Source organism: Notolabrus celidotus, chromosome 3 (genome assembly GCF_009762535.1).
Source record: "Notolabrus celidotus isolate fNotCel1 chromosome 3, fNotCel1.pri, whole genome shotgun sequence".
Classification (NCBI taxonomy): domain Eukaryota; kingdom Metazoa; phylum Chordata; class Actinopteri; order Labriformes; family Labridae; genus Notolabrus; species Notolabrus celidotus.
This window is the reverse complement of record NC_048274.1, coordinates 18424390-18443712: the sequence shown is the minus strand read 5'-3', so window position 1 is coordinate 18443712 and position 19323 is coordinate 18424390. Positions and strand designations below refer to the sequence as shown.

Sequence of the window (19323 nt, the reverse complement as noted above, 5' to 3'; positions counted from 1 at the left end):
ACTAACAGAACTATTTGTTCAAAGTCACACCGTGCATGAGGCTCATATAGATAATTTTCCTTGTTTCTGTTTGATGACACATGCAGCTGCACACAATGTGACTCCATGGTGAGAGTCAGACAATGAACGCCTCCTCCTGCTGTGATCCTCCTGTCATCATGTATCAGCAAAGCGCTGGGTCTGACCTTAATGCCAGCTGTGACTGGCTTCCTCCTCCCTGTAACTGGACGGCAGTGGACAGAGTGCCACAGCTGCCAACCTTCTCTACAGCGGCCAAAGTCAGAGTCATCATCACCTTCATCCTCTGTGGCGTCTCCACTTTCTGTAACCTGGCTGTGCTGTGGGCAGCTAGCAGCCACAAACGCAAATCCCATGTCAGAGTGCTGATTATCAACTTGACCACAGCTGATCTGTTGGTCACATTCATCGTGATGCCTGTGGACGCCGTGTGGAACATCACAGTTCAGTGGCTGGCCAGCGACCTGGCCTGCAGGCTCCTGATGTTCCTCAAGCTGCAGGCTATGTACTCCTGCGCGTTTGTCACTGTGGTGATCAGTCTGGACCGACAGTCTGCGATCTTAAACCCTCTGGCTATCAGCATGGCCCGCCAGAGGAACAGGGTGATGCTGATGGTGGCATGGACGATGAGCGTCTTGCTCTCAATTCCTCAGGTAGGCTCAGGTAGCTCAGGTTGTACCTAACAGGTGATTACAGATAGTGTGGTGGGGTTACACAGAGAGAGTTTAAATGAATTAATTCAGAGAGGATTGTTGGGTCATAGGAGAGGTTTTGACCTGATTTCTCTAGTGTTATATTTCCCCTTGAAAAATAGAAACCTCTTCTCTATTATCCTTATGGTAATACTGTAAGTAGGCTGGTTGCATTTATATTTTGAAAAACATAATTCATGCATATATGGCTTATGTATGTGTTCTGTTTTATCTTCTTTCCACAGGACCAGCCTTCATGTAGCCTGATAAAATGCTGGATTTATTATCCCAGTGACAGAGCAGTATTAAGCTGAATGCATATACTGAATGATAGAGGAAATTTCAATTCAGCAAGAAATAAATTCCTTTACATCAGCATCTTTAATAAGGTTGGATAACTCTATATATTCGCATACAATGAGGCAATTTCTGAAAGCTTTACAGCAGGAAAACCTGCGGCATAGTTTTGGGGAGCACGATATACACGTCAGGGATTAGTGGCCCCTCTACTGAAATACACACAATGTTTAAGCCTGGCAGAACCTATAGATGCTTCATTGTAAATAGAGAGCGTATGGCAGCCCAGCGTGCTTCACTGTTGATCATGTTGTGACACCAGAGGCAGAGCTATAGCCTTTTAGTGCAAACTTATGTCTAAACACATAGTTAATGTTTGAGGATTTTACAGAAAAGTGTGCACTCTAGTAGCAAGACAAGGACATGGTTAGTACCAGTGGTGGCTGGTGAGAAGAGTTGTGGGGAGGACTAGCATACTGCTCAAAGTGAAGCACTGCCTCTATCAGCTTAAAGAAATCACAGCAGGTGAACACAAATATTTTGACACATCTATTTCCAGTAACCAAAGCCCCAGAGCTGCAGGACAGAGCCAACTGAATTATAGATAAACACACACAAACATAACCACCAGTGCTCTTCACCTCCAGAAGAGTAACATCATAAATCAAAGTCAGCACATCTACCAATAGTTGAACATATAGGCTCAGTTTAACATATAAAAATAAAATTAATTACTCATCGGTGGTCTTACTTTTATTTTTGTGTCATGTTACCACACACTAATCTACTCACTCATTGCGTTGATAATTCTGTAGAGATTTACTAGGTAACAATTTGTTTGGATGTGAACACACTATGGTGCTATTTGAGGGTTTTCAAACTCAGCAGGGAAGGCAGGGTCCTCCCCATGAAATTTTTTTTGATGATCAAGCTCTATTTCTATGCTTTTTTATGCACTCTGAGCACTATTAACATAAAAAAAATACACGTCTTAACAACTGAAAATAATACGAGATGTGTACTTTAGATTTATACTTGCTATCATTTAACATTTAATGATAAGAGCCTCTTTTTCCATCTTCTGCTGGTATTTCTCCTATACTTTTTAATCAGCCTGTCTGTCCTTCTGTCAGTCTGTCCTTCTGTCAGTCTGTCTGTCTGTCTGTCATACATGCTTTTTAATCTTAAAAACGGGTTCTTGATTTCAGTTGAGGCAAAGACCCAGCCCTCTCATGTCCAGTCAGCCAGCTGAAATGAAACTCTAGCGTAGCTAATGAAGCTAACATTAGCTGCTTGAGTTAGCTGAAAAAGCTGCCTCAGGCACGCTGTAAATGTTTCCAGCTGAGTTGTTACAAATAATGTTGAACAAGGCTTTAATTTGCACTTGTTATCTGCATTCAATAATACATTAAAAGTGACATAAAGGTGAAAGGTTTGAAGTTAAAGCTGCATGGGGAGAAAAATCTTGACTAGATGATGACCAAAGCAGAAGAAAAGAAAAAAGACAAACAGAATTTTTTGTACTGGGGTTACAGCTAAGTCCTAGTATTACAAGGTTCTCAATAGAAAGGTATCAAGAAACTGTAGAAAGAGACTATATCTTTGAGTGGTCAACTTGATCTTTCTCATATCAAAGGTGCAGACTCAGAGGAAATGTTACAATGTCATTTAGCAGACGCTTTTATCCAAAACGACGTACGTAAGAGAACAAGAACAACATAAGCAAAGATCTATACAAGAGGAAACAAGATCAGTAAGAGTAACAAAGTGCTTCAAGTCAATTTGAGTGCAGCTACTGCCAAGCAGTGTGAAGGCAATGCACAAAAGTTTTTTTTTTTTGTAAAATAAGGAACATCTACAATGAAGCAACCAAACAATTTAAGACCTTCCATTATCATCATCAACAATTAACTTGTCATCACCAAAAGAATTACCAAAGTACCAAGTGCTGGGTCACTCCAGAGCTGAACACAGATTCCCAGAGTAGAGCAGGACAGTGCGAGTCAACTGTAGCTGGAAGACACGATCTGCCACTGGGAACAACAGTGGAAAACAGTCTAGCTAAGTGCATAGTGCTTCCTAAAGAGCTGGGTCTTTTGCTGTCTTTTGAAAGTAGAGAGGGACTCTGCAGATCAAATGGAGTTGGACAATTCATTCCACCATTTAGAGACAACAGAAGAGAAGAGTCGAGCTAGTGATTTTGAGGCCTTGTGTGCTGGAAGAACTAGGTGCCTTTCTGAGGCTGAGCGTGCGGGCTAGAAGGGCTGTAGACCTGGATGAGGGGTTCTAGGTAAACTGGAGCAGTTTTGGTTACTGCTTTGTAAGTCATGATTAGAGCTATGGAGCTATTTTCCTGCCAAAACTTCCCACGCGAAGAGAACGTGTTATATGTGAAGAGAACGTGTTTTACGCAAAGAGAACGTGTTTTACAAAGACAATTCTACTCACGTGCAAAGAATGTGTGTTTTACATGAAATATAAATCTCTCTCCTTCGAGTACAAAACAAATTTCCTTCAAGTACAAGTTTTTTCTTCACACAAGTACAAAAAAACATTTGTGTGAGTCTCCTTTCCTTCGAGTACAAAACATATTTCCTTCAAGTACGAGTATTTTCTTCCTACGAGTTTTGGCACAAATGTTCCGCCTGTGGTGTGAAGCTGAAGATTTTCGCACAGATTTGGTTGGTAATTTCCCAACCAGCAGGTGTCGCTGTGGCTCAGTTTACGTTTACCGGCACTGAAAGTTTGAGCGTGACCTACAGTCTGAGCAGGACCTCAAATGCAGCACAACACCGTCCAGCAGCCAATCAGGAGGACAAGACACAGGCGGGTTGAAATGCTACCGGAGGCTAGATTTGGTGAAGAACAAAATGAGCAATCAACAGGTGAGTTTGAGATGTTCTCTGGAGAAAAGCTAGAGCTAATATGACTCCAAGAGATGTTATTTAGTGTGTAACTTTGGATTAAATGTCAGAGCACAGAGCCTGTTGAAGTTAATTTGGCTTTGGAGTTAGTTAGCTCCATAGTTAGCCCTCAGGTTAGCGGTGTTGATTTTTGTGTTTCTGAGTTCATACGCGGCAAATTTAATAATCACAGCTTGTCTTTCCACCAATGTTTTTTAAACAATTCAGTTAGTTCCTCTTTTAACCATGACTTACTTTTTTTCTAGTTGATGGGCAAATGTGTGGGTGTGTTGGACTTTATACTTTGTGGATGTACATCAATGCACAATTTCTTAGCCGCCAGTCCAAAACATCACATGACGTATAGAATCACGGGAAAGAGGCAACCGTACTTTCCTTAAGTCAGACAGACCCAGCGACGTCTCACCTCCTGCCACACGGACTCAGGGGGTGAGGGATATCTGCTGTGTCCTGATTGTTTTAAAATTCTTGCTGACAAGGATGACGTGATTTGAAGTTTTATGATTGGTCCTTTTGGCAGCTCCGTTATTCATACTGTCGCCATACAGTCTATGCGCCATACAAATGCACATTTTCAATCGCTAGTAAGAAAACAACAGGAAGTAGAGTTCTCTGACTGGTTATTTTAAAATAATAATCTCTTCTTTGTTGGTGTTTGTGTGTATGTGTTTCCAGAAGCCGGAGTACTCGCACATTGAATCTGCTGCAAGAAACTTACTCACTCTTTTGCAGTCAGTCAGTCCAGGCCAGGGCCATGTTCCAGCCCAGAACCAGAACGCGAACCAGGTTCTAAATCAGGGCCAGACTCACAGCCAGGAGCCTAGTCAGGAACCCAGAGGGAGACAGGCCAATGTGCAGCAGGAGATGGCAAAGTTAGAACAATTACAGTGTGGAAACCACTAATGTACTGTAAATGTTGCAGTCTAATTTTAGCTTTACATGTCATTCAATTTCCTCTATAGGTCTTTTCCAGGTCTATTCAGAAGAGACAGGATAAGTGGTAAAAGGAGATTTCCTACACCACTTAGACATGTTTCAGCACCAACAACCAAGACCATCAACGTCCAGTTTTATTTGCTCCCAAGACCCATGACAAGAACACCTGACGGTTCTCATGAGCTAAAGCTTTTGATGGCAGGTTTAGGTAAACGCCTAATAGCTTTACAAGAACACAGCAACCATGTAGAGGTAAGCACTTTGAATAACGTTTGTTGTGGTCACTTGTTATTAGACTATAGAGAAAAAAAAACTCAATGTTTTTTTGGATTGAATTTTTTTTCTTTCTAAGATCACAACAGCACTTTTGGCAGAATACCCCAAAATGGGCACTTTGTCTGGTGGATGGCTGTTTTATAAGGCATCGGGTAAGCAGACTTAGCATTATTTGTCATTTTGTGATACATCTAAGAAGGATTTCATTTTAACATGTTAAAACTGCATTTGTTTTATTCAGTTGAAATAGACAGTGTTGACCATCATCACTACTGAGCAAATTGCTGAATAAAGTTGATACTAACTTCCCCACTTTCCAACATTTTGAAGGAGGCTCTGGCCAGAGAAAACTTGCTGTGATCCCACCTGAGTCTGAAGGCTACAATGCAAAGCTTCTTAAATCAACATCTAATAATGGAAGACACACAATTTTCATTGTTCCACTACAAGATGAAATTGACACTGTGCCACTTCTTGCTGATGCTCCTGAGTTCAGCAAAATGCCCAAATCTCAATGCAAGACCTGTGGGGAAATTTTACCACTGCAGGCTCTTGCATTGCATTTAGACTCTTGTAGCAAGTCAAGTGACCACACGGAACAAGTAAGTATTGCCTAACATGAGACTACCCTGAGATAAATGGCACTGTTTTTTAAGTGTTTGTAATTTCAGGACTGCATCAATTGTTTTATAACCTATGTGTTGTCATTTTTTTTTGTAAACTTGGTCCAATTAACAGGAAAGCGATGAGGGCGCTACTGACCAACATGAAGAGGATTTATCTCTCATATCCAGTGGACACAGTATGTGTAAGTTCATTGGATTTACACTTTTCCAAGTAAACAAATTTCAATAATTTGATTATGCTCCTTTGTTATACTGTAGGTTGTATAACTGGTATAAAAAAAACCATGTATTACATTCAAAGGATAGGATTTTTGTAGTAGTCTTTTTTTATATTAACACAATGTTCTTTTTTGTCTACCCCTTTGTGTCAGAATTTCTTGATATATTTTTTTTTCCCATTCCAAATTGCGTTGTTTTCCAATTTCAACAGGTTGTTAGAATCTGTCTTCAGCTTTAGTTGAAAATTTGATTGTGAAATTTCAAGTCAATATATCAAACATTTTAATGAACAACAAAAAATAAAGCTTCTTTTTCTTCTTTTTACTTAACTACTGTATAATTTCAGCTTCCCCAGTCAACCCTGAGAAAATCTGTCCAGTATGCCAACAAGAGTACCCTGCAGATTGCATTGAGATGCATGCCAGTAGCTGTGGTGACAGGTATAGTTGTTCCATAAATGTTAGCTATGGTGAATAACAAATTGGCCTGTTTTCAGTTGAAACTGAATATTTTTAATCTGTATCAAATTATAAAACAGTGTAATTGTATCAGAGAAAGAATCATTGTAAATCAGAGAATGTGGGGGGAAGTTTTGATTTGAATGTTCTAACCACAGCTTTGGGCCTCCACTGCTTTTAGGGCTGAAGGAACACTTTTAAAAACATTTTTGTAATGCTTCGTTCTGTATTTTGTAGTCATATGATTGTAAAACTGTCAAACAATTACACTCCTTTGCATATTTGTAATATTAGCATAATATGCTAATGTTTCAGGCAATACCCTTTGGAGGAGCCTGTATCTGACAGCAGTGGAGCAGGTATAGAGGTAATAGATGGACCATCCTGCTCATATTCACAAGTTACACCTTTGGAGAATCCACCCTCGAGTTCTGCAGCACCGTCTGACACTGCGAAAAAAGACGGTTTGTAGTGTACTTATTACACCACTTTAGTGGTACTCATTTAAATGTTTTAATTACTGCCTTTGTTATTTCTAATTCTTTCATTCATTTATAGATTGGAAGACCATGCCAACCCCTTCCAGGGCTGCTTGGTTTTACAGGGAGGCGATGCTTCAAAATCATGCATCAGGGAAGCCACTCCGTCTGCATTTTGACCTTGGAGATAGCAACTCAGATCAAGACCTGGCCTTCATTGCTTTTTATAAAGCATGCAAGGTTGATTGGGCGAGTCCTCTGCAATGGAGACTTGAAGGTTCACCATTTTAAAATTTTTGTCCATTTTAAATGTTTGCAATGATCCACCCAGATTAATTTATTTCCAATAATTTCTAGGTGATCCTGCTATCGGAGAGGGAGTAAGCCGCTTCTTGTTTTCCAGAGTCATGCAGAAGCTGAAAGATGGGTTTACTTTTAACTTTGGTAAGATGTCTTCGATTACCACTTATACTATTTAAATCATATTTGAGAGAGGTTTTACATACAAGTAACTCCCTACAGTAACTAAAAGCTTTAGGCTATCTTTATTTTTTGATCATTGAGGATTTTTCTTCGTCTAGGAAATTCATGTGTCACAAGGCTGTTTGACGGGGAGGTAGACCACCTTGTACCGTCTTCGTCTGCTTTCCTGGTTGAAAGTGACCTGTTTCTCATGGCGGGCAGAATGATTGGTCATTGTTTTTTGCATGGAGGACCTTCAATGAGCGGCCTTAGCCCTGCTGTCGTTCACATCCTGTGTGGAGGCACAGTTGAAACTGCCACTATAGAAATCAGTGATTGTCCAGACATTGATCTTCGGGAGATAATTCAGTTGGTATGCACTCTATAAATTGCACATATATTATACTTGACGTATAGATTGTGTTAAAGTGTGGCTATATTCTGTGTTTCAGGTTGAAGGGACCTCTGAACTTACAGCTGATGAAAAGGAACGTGTTAACACCTTGTGTCTTGCATGGGACTTTCCCGTGATGACAAACAAAAACCGAAGATGGCTCTTTGAGAGGCTTCTACATCATGCGGTACTTTACTACTTTTGAAACACACAATTTTATAATTATTTTTCAACCTCAACATGCATTTTCCTTTTTCTCTTTTTTTCATTAGGTGATCGGGCGAGTCACAAGGCAAATAAAGCAAATAAGAAAAGGACTTAAGGAAACTATGGTGTGGCCACTCATTAGTGGACGTCCAGATGTAGTGCCAATCCTTTTTCCAAACGAGTCAAGTGCTGTGTTGACCCCAGAGGTAAAAAGTTGATTCAAAGCTGTCAATTTTGATCTTAGCTCGAAATTACATTATAAATCAGGATATTATCATGGTTTCATGACAATTGTTAAGTTTTGTCTATATTTGATTGTCTGACATTTGTGTGAAGCGCATTCTAGATTGCATTAGCTGGCCTACCATGATTAGGGACGACAAGGAGGAAGAGGATGATGATGAATGCTCTGTGGAAGACAAGAGCCGCATCACAGGGTACCTTCGTCAGTTCATTCAAAATGGTTTGTTTCCTTCCACAATAAGTGATGCACTCATGTTAACAGGATTTTTTTTCTCACAAATTAATCCTTATTAAAGATATATTTAGATATCTTTACATTGCTGACAATAGAATAGCTTCACAACCAGATCAGGTTTATATCTCACCACCCTTATAACTTGATAAATCTGTTTTTAAAAAGCTAGTTCGGTTTCCTGATTTTATGTGTAGTATCATGCAAGGAATGTCTGTATTATGTATGTGTATTTGTGAATATGTGTATACAGTACTATGAAATGCTGAAGAGATTGACTGTAGGCTTTCTAAATCTACTCTATACTCATTAAATAATAGCCATCTTTTTAAACATTGCTACAAAGTATGATTTGAAGAGACTGAAAACAATGCCTGTTAGCATATCTGGAAATACTACACAAAGTTCTTCGTTTTGTTTAAAAAAAGTGTCTCTCTGATGTACTGATATATATTTTTATTTGGCAGCATCCAGTGAAGAGCTGAAAATCCTGGTCAAGTTCTGGATTGGATGGGAAGCTCCTACCAGTGGCCTTGCAGTGGAAGTGATTCACAGCAGCCTTCCCAAGTCATCCACATGTTTTGAAACCCTCCGACTTCCTGCCCATTACAAAGATTATCAGACATTTAAGAGGGACTTGATTGCATCCATCAACACAGCAGACACAGGATTTGGACTGGTGTAACTGGCAGTGTTACTCTTACACCGCCATCTTACTGATGTTGGTATTTTGTAAAAGAGTTCTGTGATTCTAGGATGGTGGCATGCTGTTACCTCTCATGCTCAAATGTATTCATCAAATCTTAAAAATAAGTTCTGTAGATTGAATCACACAAAATAAACTATTCTGGATCAGAGCATCTTTATTTTATTTGTTTTCAAATGATTGAAATATGAGAAAAATCTGGAAATATTGATTTACAGTGTATTTACAATACAAAGTAAAAAAAAATTGAATGTATTGTCAGCCCAAACATGTCTGTTTTTACTTTTAGTTTACCCCCAGCAATTGCTGGACATACTGAATAGTAGCTAGATAGATATCTGAGCCTTGTAACTGGGATTCTCCCAGCGGATCAATGGCTGTCCTGAGTGCTGCCATTTGTTCAGTGCTCAATATGTCATCTGTCTCAGGAACAGTGACGCCATGGTGTTGATCATCAAGTAGACCACTGTCCTCCCAGTCCAGATGTGGTAGGTATAATCCCTGAAATGACATTTGTAGAGCATGAATAGAAGTTGATTTTATTGTTTTGAGTCATTGTCCCAAATGCTTTTTAAGCTTTGTTTCATTTTACAATTTTTTTATATCCACATTTCCAGTAGAGGAACACTGTTTTTAAAAACTTTCCTTATGTTACTGAGGGGGGTTTTCTTCTGTTGTATTCAGTAGCATCAAACAAAGTGCTTTTTCCATGCATAGTTACCTCCCCGCTTTCCGGTTCTGCCACAGGATGCTGAATGTTTCCCATCTCCCACAGCTGGTTGGGTGTCAGGTTCATCTCAGTGCGTATTGGGTGGTTATCCCAACCACTGCAGAAGGTATCCAGACTTGCTTGTAGTCTGGGCACAAATACATAATGACAACTGAAAAGGTGTGCAGTGCTCGACAGGTCAAGCAAACCCTCGTCCTCAAGTGAGTGTAGCACACTGTAGTAAGTGTTAGTTACAGCACACCACAGGTCTCTCCAGAGTCGTTCAATTCTGAAAGGAATTTGAGCACGATTAGATATGGTTTACATACATTTATGCATCATAATTTGTAATATTCCAATAACTTTAATTGATTTGGTAAAGGCTATTGTACATATCAAAAACAAGTTGATGAAAGAAAAAAGTACCTAACACCAGCAGGTTACAGACTAATCAAGTGTAGCACCTATTCAGTACTTTGGCCAAAGTCACTAGTGCACACAGTTGATGACATTTTCAAACAATTCAATGAAAGATAATGTTTCAGAATTTGTTCTAAGAGCAGGTGACTGTAACCGTGCCTCATTTATAACCTGATAGGATATTGACCCTAGAGCTGGCCTTTTTTTTTTTTCCAAGTATGCCATTGTTCAATTTTAAAAATTAGATCACAGAAAAGGATGTTTATCTATTTTTTTCTTATAAAAAGAGGGAGGGAGGGGGGTTGCCATAAAGAAGAAGTAACTTAACCTGCCTTTGATTGTGAACGCTCTTCCCAGCAATGAAGCTGGACCTCCCTGTTCCCCTGACAGAGAACATCAGCCTTGCAACTTCCACATTTTCAACACCCTGATCCGCTCTCACCCTGGAAAAAAAAGTGGTCAAATTTAGTTTATTTTCAAGGGATTTCTTGTTCCGTAGCTGTCCTTATATGATTACAAGATCCTTAAAGCATGTTGTACAGAGCTTCACACAAAATCATGTCATGCTTACTATCTCAACTTTTTCTTCTCAGTACAATATTATGGATGCATGCCAAGGTATATCAGAACTCTTTTTATTGGTGGTGGGATAATCCCTGCATTGCTTTTGTTTTCTATAATTCTATGCTGAATCAACATGTCAGGTCCCCTGCTGTGACAGTCATTTATAAGCACTTATAAAACTTATAACATTATAACTAACAAATATAACATGTCAGAAAATACTTGACATGATGAGTGTGACAAAATAATTTTTTTGTTTGTTTTGTTAAAATGATCCAAGTACTGGATTAAAGCAGTGCCAATTACCTTAATGGAAATCCAAATCTGTTCACTGATTGCTGGAAGAAGTGCAGAGCTGTTGCTGACAGGTTGTTGTTCGCTGCACCCAGGTACATGATCTATAGGATATTACAACAGAGTGATCATTTTTGTCTCTCAGCCTATCCTGTTTGGGTTTTTTTTAGTTCTTAATTAATCATACCTTCCTTGAAAAGCCATCAATTCCCCCAAAGATGACAAGGTTGTATCTGTTTGGACCAAAAACACAGTATACATCTTATTACACAACTCGGTACACAAAAAAGGAAAATAGTCAAAAACTACACTGACTTATACACACCGAATAAGCTTGTGGTTGGTGTCTATGTGCATTAGGGACTTGGGACCAGGAACTGAATAGGTGCGCCGCACAACACACCCAAGCTGGTTCATGCGGTAAAGGATACCCATGGTGTCCACACGGTGCATGGAGGCCCTCACCCTCTCCCATTGCACTCTGAAGCCTCTGGCCTGCAAGCTTCCCTTTACCAGGCGGTACCCAGCATGTGGCATGTCTTTTTTTATTTCAGTTACTAAGTGGTCTAACTCTGAGTCTGAACAGGTACTATAGAGGGCTCTGATGGAGCAGTGAGATTCTGCCATTCTCCTGTAAATGGTACGAGTAGACACTCCCATTAATTTTGCTATACATGGAACTTGAAGACCTTGTTTGAGAAAATGTACAAGTGAATCTTGCGATATGTCAAATCTTGGACGTCCAGTCACTCCATGTCTGACTCCAACAATTACTGTGGGGACATGATTTTGTTTTTCTTCAACAACCAACTTGTGTAACTCTGTGAGTGCATCTCCTATAGCTTTTGGAATGAGGACCTGGTTAGCTAGAGCACTAAAAAGAACAACCTCCTGAGAGCAAACAAACTGTAGGTAATCTAGGTCTAGAGGTTGCTGACTGACAACATGGAGCACACGTGTATGAAGTCTCTCCAACATGTCTTGAACGAGCAGGTCCTAGTGAGGAAAGGGAAAAAATACACTGTATGTGATAAGCTTGATGAAGGAAGGGCTGAACATTTTCTTGGTATAATGCTAGCTGCACTTAATATTAAACTCAATTTAATTGTTGGCGGTTTTTGTAATCTTAGCTGTGATTATTAAATTTGCCGCGTATGAACTCAGAAACACAAAAATCAACACCGCTAACCTGAGGGCTAACTATGGAGCTAACTAACTCCAAAGCCAAATTAACTTCAACAGGCTCTGTGCTCTGACATTTAATCCAAAGTTACACACTAAATAACATCTCTTGGAGTCATATTAGCTCTAGCTTTTCTCCAGAGAACATCTCAAACTCACCTGTTGATTGCTCATTTTGTTCTTCACCAAATCTAGCCTCCGGTAGCATTTCAACCCGCCTGTGTCTTGTCCTCCTGATTGGCTGCTGGACGGTGTTGTGCTGCATTTGAGGTCCTGCTCAGACTGTAGGTCACGCTCAAACTTTCAGTGCCGGTAAACGTAAACTGAGCCACAGCGACACCTGCTGGTTGGGAAATTACCAACCAAATCTGTGCGAAAATCTTCAGCTTCACACCACAGGCGGAACATTTGTGCCAAAACTCGTAGGAAGAAAATACTCGTACTTGAAGGAAATATGTTTTGTACTCGAAGGAAAGGAGACTCACACAAATGTTTTTTTGTACTTGTGTGAAGAAAAAACTTGTACTTGAAGGAAATTTGTTTTGTACTCGAAGGAGAGAGATTTATATTTCATGTAAAACACACATTCTTTGCACGTGAGTAGAATTGTCTTTGTAAAACACGTTCTCTTTGCGTAAAACACGTTCTCTTCACATATAACACGTTCTCTTCGCGTGGGAAGTTTTGGCAGGAAAATAGCTCCATAATTAGAGCTCTGTATCTGATGCGAGCTGCAACTGCAAGCCAGTGTAGCGAAATGAGCAGGGGAGTGACATGAGCTGTCTTAGGCTGGTTGAAGACCAGACGTGCTGCTGCGTTCTGGATCATTTGCAGAGGTTTAACTGAGCATGCAGGGAGGCCGGCCGTAGTCAATGCGTGACATTACAAGAGCCTGAACCAGGAGCTGTGTTGCGTGTTCTGTCAGGTAGGGTCTGATCCTCTTGAAGTTTTAGAGGGCAAAACGGCAGGACCGAGCAATCGGGGCAACATGGACCCTGAAGGTTAGCTAGTCATTAATGTTGCCTGAAGCTAACAGTTAGCCGCTACAGCCTGACAGCTTCCAACTTGAATGGTAATTGCAAGTCTTTAATTATATAGCAGTACTGTGTGTGGATATTTTCCAGGTCGAATTTATTCAAGCAAAGATAACTGTAGGTAAACTTTTATAAACTCTAACTCCACCACTCTCTTCTTTGTGAAAGTACACCAAGAAGCTGAAAAAAAATGAAAACACAAGTATAGCTCACATTAAGTTCTCAACACGGCTTTGAATATTTACCAGAGCCTAAGGCCCCGACTCAGCAGGCGGTCTAGGCTCTGCATATTTTAATGCACCAAATGATGACCTGAAGGGAAACATGATTAATTCAGATATCAAATACAAAAGTAAAAATCTGTTTATCTTTTAGTTATACTATAATGCCAAAAAATGTTGTATTGTGAAGTCCCTTGGCCTAGGTCGTTATTTTTCACATTTGCTTGCATTTGGAAGTACATTATGTGACCTACATGAACATAATGAGGGATGCTAAGCTTTTTGGTCCAACCTAAATGACCTAAATGCTCATTCTTTCTATCCTCTGCCAAACAAACAGGGCAATCAAATTACAGTAAGACATCTGCTGCCACTAATGCATCACTAATATTGTTTAATTTTAATTCCACAGATGTTTATTTTCCATAATGTGACAATCACCTATCCTGCAAACTTTACTCAGTGCACCACCAGGGGGAGCTTTGTCATGCACTGGCAGGAGACAGCTTACAACATGTTCACCTTCTCCTGCCTCTTCCTGTTACCTCTTGTGATAATGATTGTCTGCTACACCAGGATCTTCATCCAGATCTCCAAACAGATGACACAAAAAGGATGTGAGTTCACAACTGACCTGAATTTGATGCATTCATGACAGAAAATGTAAAGTTAGAGTGACTAGATACAAGAAGTGTACTTATCCTTTAGTCTATAAAGTAAAGCCAATGTAGAAGTGCTGGAACTTTTTATCTAATTCCCAGCAGGGGGCGACTACACTGGTTGTAAAAATAAGTCTGTTTTAATACAACAATGTAGCAAACTGACGACTTATTGGGTATTTTTTTTTACCTCGGTAAACATTTCCCCAATTATTCTGCCTTTTTGGAAGGCAGTGACTGTTCTCTACACAAAATCAGTGCGGTTTATCAGTGCTCAGCATCCTGAGTACAGATACTCACTCAGCATCAGCTGTTTTGTGACGTTGTGTTAACAGCACTCTCAGTTGAAAATAGTTCATCTTTTGGAACACCACCACGGTCATAAATGTCACTTGTCCATCACTGAACAATCAAAACTAAGAAGGATGAGGGCTTCTGGTAATACCTTAGTCAACAATGATGAAACTTGTTTTATCTTAGGTACAATTTCCAGGTTCTGAGCTGCTGGGAATGCTACAACATGATTTCTTTCAATTGCTTTTAGGTGTTCTTTGTTAAATGGCATTAAATGAGGCAAATGGAGCATGTTAAAACAGGCTTAATAGTCACTACCAAGGAAAGCAGAAGTGTGATGAGTCCACTTTTGTAACAGTCTCCACAAGTCAAAAACACTCTTAAATCGAGGTTGATGGCGTTGCCAGTGCAAAAGTAAGAGTTAATGGACACAGGCCTTGATGAGGCAAAATGCTGAGGCTTTAACAGGTGGGCACACAAACTTTATAAACCATTGGCAATTTGGCTCCCCTTGTTTTATACACCCTGTGGTAGAATAGTTTTTTCATAGCTGCATCTTTCTTAAAGGTGACATATCATGCAAAATCGAGTTTTTAATGGTTCTCTACCTGAAATATGTTTCCCTGGCATGTCTACAAACCCCCCGAAAATAAAAAAAAACATTCTGCCCCTGCTCTGATTTCTCCACCTTTCTGTAAATGTGCTTTCAAACGAGCCGTTTCAGTTTTCAGTGTTTTTCATACGTCACAACAACATACGGTCTGTAACGGAAGTCAGAGCTCGGACCTTGTTCAGCCCATAGACTGTATAAAATACAACTCAACTCCTCCTCCGTTTTTCATTACCTGCACACATGTGTGCTAACAAGGAGCTTAGGAGGGAGGCATGCTAGTTGTAGGCTGTCTTAAGGTCGGTTTTACTCCCCACGTCTGCAGATTTAAAGATCTAGTGGATGATTTTTATTTTTCATGGAAAGTGCTAGCGCTAGTTAGCATAGCCACATAGCTACATGTTCGTAGCTGTGTACCAAGACACACGTCGACATACTGACAAATAAAACAACAAGAAACACTAAATCTGTGACCAATCGTTCAGAAAGGTCCTGCTGCAGGCGCCTCTCCGTCAGGATCAGATTCTGGATCAAATTCAGAGGGTTGAAGTAACGCGGGTCTGTGAGCAGCCAACATGTAAACATTAGATCAACGTGCTGGAGAGCTGAGGCCACATCCGCTTCCTGAGGGGGCGTGGTCAGAGAGCTCATTCTCATTTAAAGGCATAGACACAGAAAACAGTCTGTTTTGAGCAGGGCTGAAAAAGAGGTGCATACAGGCATGCCAAACTCTGATTTCAAAGTGTTTTTTCAGCAATAAACTTTAAAGACATGTTTTGGGGATCCCTTAGACCAATATATTTTGATGAAAAAGAGCATAATATGTCACCTTTAACTCTCTTTCTTTCCTCCAGTGTCATCAAATGAACCACACCTGCGTTGCTCAAAGAACAATATCCCCAAAGCCAGAATGAGGACTCTAAAGATGAGCATTGTCATCGTGATCAGCTTCATAGTCTGCTGGACTCCGTACTACCTGCTGGGTTTGTGGTACTGGTTCTTTCCAGATGACCTGGAGGGAAAAGTCTCTCACTCTCTCACCCACATTCTGTTTATCTTTGGGCTTTTCAACACCTGCCTGGACCCCGTCATCTACGGCCTGTTCACTATACGCTTTCGCAAGGGGCTGAGGAGCTGCTACAACAAATCTCCGGCGATGACAGACCTGCAAACTGACGCTGTGATAATGGAGTCCCTGAAATGTACTTCAACTACTTTCTCCACCAAAAGAGAAATGACTGCTGGTGGAACAGACAGCAACTGTGCCCAGGCTGAGACAAAAGCCTTGGAAATCAAGCCACTGACTGTGTTGAATCAAGAGGGAGGAGGAAAGTCTGGACTTTTCAGTCATGAAAGCACTATATGACAGAAACGTTCAGTAGAAGCAGGACTTTAGCTGCTGTTTGAACCTTTTTCTGTTGTCTGTATACTGAGCATTTTTATCTCACAGTCCCAGATGCATCCATTGATTTCATGCATCTAAAGACTAAGCATTGAAACTAATAATATCCACTATCCACTATATGGGTGTATCATCAACAACTCAGGGTTGTACAATAAATAGAAGCTGTAGTGCCTTTAAGGGATACTACATTGAAGGTTATGCAACACCTTTATGAACTCAGTAGACCTGTTAGGAGCTGTATGTGTGTTGTGTAATGGGCTCTCATTTTAAGACGAGTCTGCAATCTACAGCATGCATTACCAAAAAGCTTCAGGGCTGAATGAAAAAAAGAAGAGGGTCACTGTCAGGTTACACAACAGCTCTTTATGTACATGGTTACAAATTGCTTACAGTCTGAAATGAAAAAGCTTCTTTTGAAGATTGTGTAGGACACAAATTTAACTTGGTTACTATGAGCTTTGTGCATTACTTAAAAGATGTTGTGATTGTTAAAAATAACTGCTGAAAATATCACTGTTGACTGATTGAAGTGATTCTTCGTTTGGTTGTATGACCTACTTGTCACTTGAAGTGTAGTACCTACAGGTAATCCCAGATTGCTCAGCCAGATAGCAAGCAATTGAACTGGCACAGGTACTAAGCTATGAACTGCTACAGACACAATCAACTCTACCGTATTCAACATTTGTTGCTTAGCTTCTGTGCTGGTTTTCTGCTCAGTTTCTCAACATAGAGGTAGAGCCGATTGGGATCTCCTGTAGGTAAAACACTTACTAAGAAGTACCTCATACAAACTCACTTCAGAACAAAACAAAACTATCCTTCAGTTGACTTACAGTGTTGTAGTACTTGTGCGAGTCCAACTTGAGCTAGGATTTTCCGGACTTAAGCTCTGATGACTTAGACCCGAGCATTGACTTAGACACAGGGGACTTGCCGACAACTCATGTGTACAGCTGGTATGGTTAAGGTTGGAAAATGTAGCTACATGTTGTGTTTTCATGAGGAACAAACTGACTAATGGTGAAATGTTGTCACTCTGAACTGGTTGTTCTGTGGCCAGTCAAAAGTTTTCACTAATGTCCATTTCATGACTCTAACTGAAGCACTAGTCATTGATTTGGCCGACCTGAATGTCACAGTCTGACTTTGGCTTCTAATCTGCATGTGGGATCAGGCATGTCCTAACCTTCAGAAGGCTGGAAGCAGTACAATGATAAGGATGCTTTGTTACCTTACCTCACCTTTGGGACTGGCTGACCAAGCAGTGATCTAAATGTCAGATCCAGGGCTGCCCAAAACTCTGCTCAGATATGAGTTCAATCATCTCACCTTTAGAGCCCATCAAATCCTCAAACACACATTCTTTGTTCCTCCATGATTATACAGCTGATCGGAGTGTATTCTGAATTAATGCCTATGATATCCATGTATTTAATAGGAAAGCTATGAACACACGTGTCAAATAAGACTGCAGGCCAATACAGCTTATTTGTATTCAAACAAGGTCTTTTATTAAAATCGTGACACCAGCACAACATGTAGCTTACAGTGCGTGCAAAGACGTAACCTGACTTGCTTGTTGCCATGAGTACTGTACGTCTAAGCCTAATTGTATTCAGACTCTCTGATTGGTTTACTGGGATGTCACTCAACTCGTATCCAATACCTTGACAACCCGTGCCTTTATAAGTGGAAATGATGCATGTGAAAACACTGTTGACTTTCTGTTTCCTGTTGAAACATGAAACTTTGTTCAAGTCGAGTGTTTGTTTGACCCATCAGCATGATAAATCAGTAGCTGTTTCCTACAACATTACCTCCTGGTTTGGGAAGCTTAAAGTGATAGATATTGCAGTTAATCGAATCACAATCTGAAGTCCTGCTCCACATGAAGGGACTCTTTGAATCACCAAACAATCACTAAACATATCCAGCATTAATACCTGGCTTCCAGCTAAAGACATATGTTTACACAAAATACTGATTTAAATGTGTTTTTATTGATTTAAAATTATATTTTAGTACACTTAAAAAATGTTTTAATTGTTCCTCGAATTCCACGGTCCGTTGCATTCCCATGGCAACAGATTCTTATCTGCCTTCGGTAAAAATAAAAACTAAACACAAAATTTCAATTTACTAGGCTACTGGTTTGTTGATGTCTGCTCAGTACTGTAAGATTTATTTGCATGTTTAACAAGGAAGCCGTATTGTCCGTCACTATCATACCGCAGTGCAGAGTTGAATTAGTATGTCATACTCAATAGTTTTTAATTCATCACTCCACACACAGTCACTGCTCTCTCCAGAATACACTTAATAAGCATGCACACACTGTTCCTATGAAGTTTGATGTGACAGACTGATTATATTTCATTGCCACCGACTGGTTCTGCATGCTTATGTGGGTGTTTTTAACAGTGTCTGCATTGTTGTCGGGACAAACAAATGTTTTTGCCACAGTGTCAACAGACAGAAGTTAATAAGCTGGAGTCTTTTACAAAGATGGATTTGATATGAAATGTGTGATCAAGTTGTGAATGGTGTCATTTTTTCTATTGCGAATTGATTCCTGTGTTATGGGATTTTGGCCAATCCAATAAGCAGTTATATTGTAATGCTGAGTTACGTAGTTTGTAAATTGTGTAATAAAAAAATTAAAATAATCTTTCTCTCCATTAAATTAGCAACTAATGCGATAACAGGAAATAAAAATATTGCTTTGCTTCAAGTTACACCAACATGTTTGGCATAAAGTG

The 19323-nt window shown here is 40.0% G+C and overlaps 3 protein-coding genes across 6 annotated transcripts; 2 read left to right on the top strand and 1 right to left on the bottom strand.

Moving 5' to 3' along the window:
• The first annotated feature begins 22 nt into the window (after positions 1-22).
• Positions 23-19105, top strand: LOC117810446 (putative gonadotropin-releasing hormone II receptor). Its single transcript, XM_034680293.1, has 3 exons — positions 23-671; positions 14006-14210; positions 16011-19105. Exons 1-3 carry the CDS (start codon positions 123-125, stop codon positions 16520-16522), a joined length of 1266 nt encoding a protein of 421 aa, XP_034536184.1. The 5' UTR covers positions 23-122; the 3' UTR covers positions 16523-19105.
• LOC117810445 lies at positions 3616-9320 on the top strand. 4 transcript variants are annotated; one of them, XM_034680289.1, is made up of 15 exons: positions 3616-3892; positions 4607-4803; positions 4894-5119; positions 5220-5295; positions 5474-5745; positions 5882-5945; positions 6335-6428; positions 6762-6910; positions 7005-7202; positions 7283-7369; positions 7507-7760; positions 7840-7968; positions 8054-8194; positions 8325-8451; positions 8931-9320. In XM_034680289.1, exons 1-15 carry the CDS (start codon positions 3878-3880, stop codon positions 9146-9148), a joined length of 2247 nt encoding a protein of 748 aa, XP_034536180.1. In that variant the 5' UTR covers positions 3616-3877; the 3' UTR covers positions 9149-9320. The 4 variants fall into 4 exon arrangements, with proteins under 4 accessions (XP_034536180.1, XP_034536179.1, XP_034536183.1 ...); XM_034680288.1 differs by having other exon boundaries at positions 3617-3892; positions 5882-5951; XM_034680290.1 differs by lacking the exon at positions 3616-3892 and adding an exon at positions 3904-4360 and having other exon boundaries at positions 5882-5951.
• LOC117810447 lies at positions 9309-12633 on the bottom strand. Its single transcript, XM_034680294.1, has 7 exons — positions 12498-12633; positions 11482-12152; positions 11348-11389; positions 11169-11260; positions 10631-10741; positions 9891-10167; positions 9309-9670 (listed from the first exon to the last, which is right to left on the bottom strand). Exons 4-7 carry the CDS (start codon positions 11255-11257, stop codon positions 9455-9457), a joined length of 693 nt encoding a protein of 230 aa, XP_034536185.1. The 5' UTR covers positions 11258-11260; positions 11348-11389; positions 11482-12152; positions 12498-12633; the 3' UTR covers positions 9309-9454.
• Positions 19106-19323: the final 218 nt, after the last annotated feature.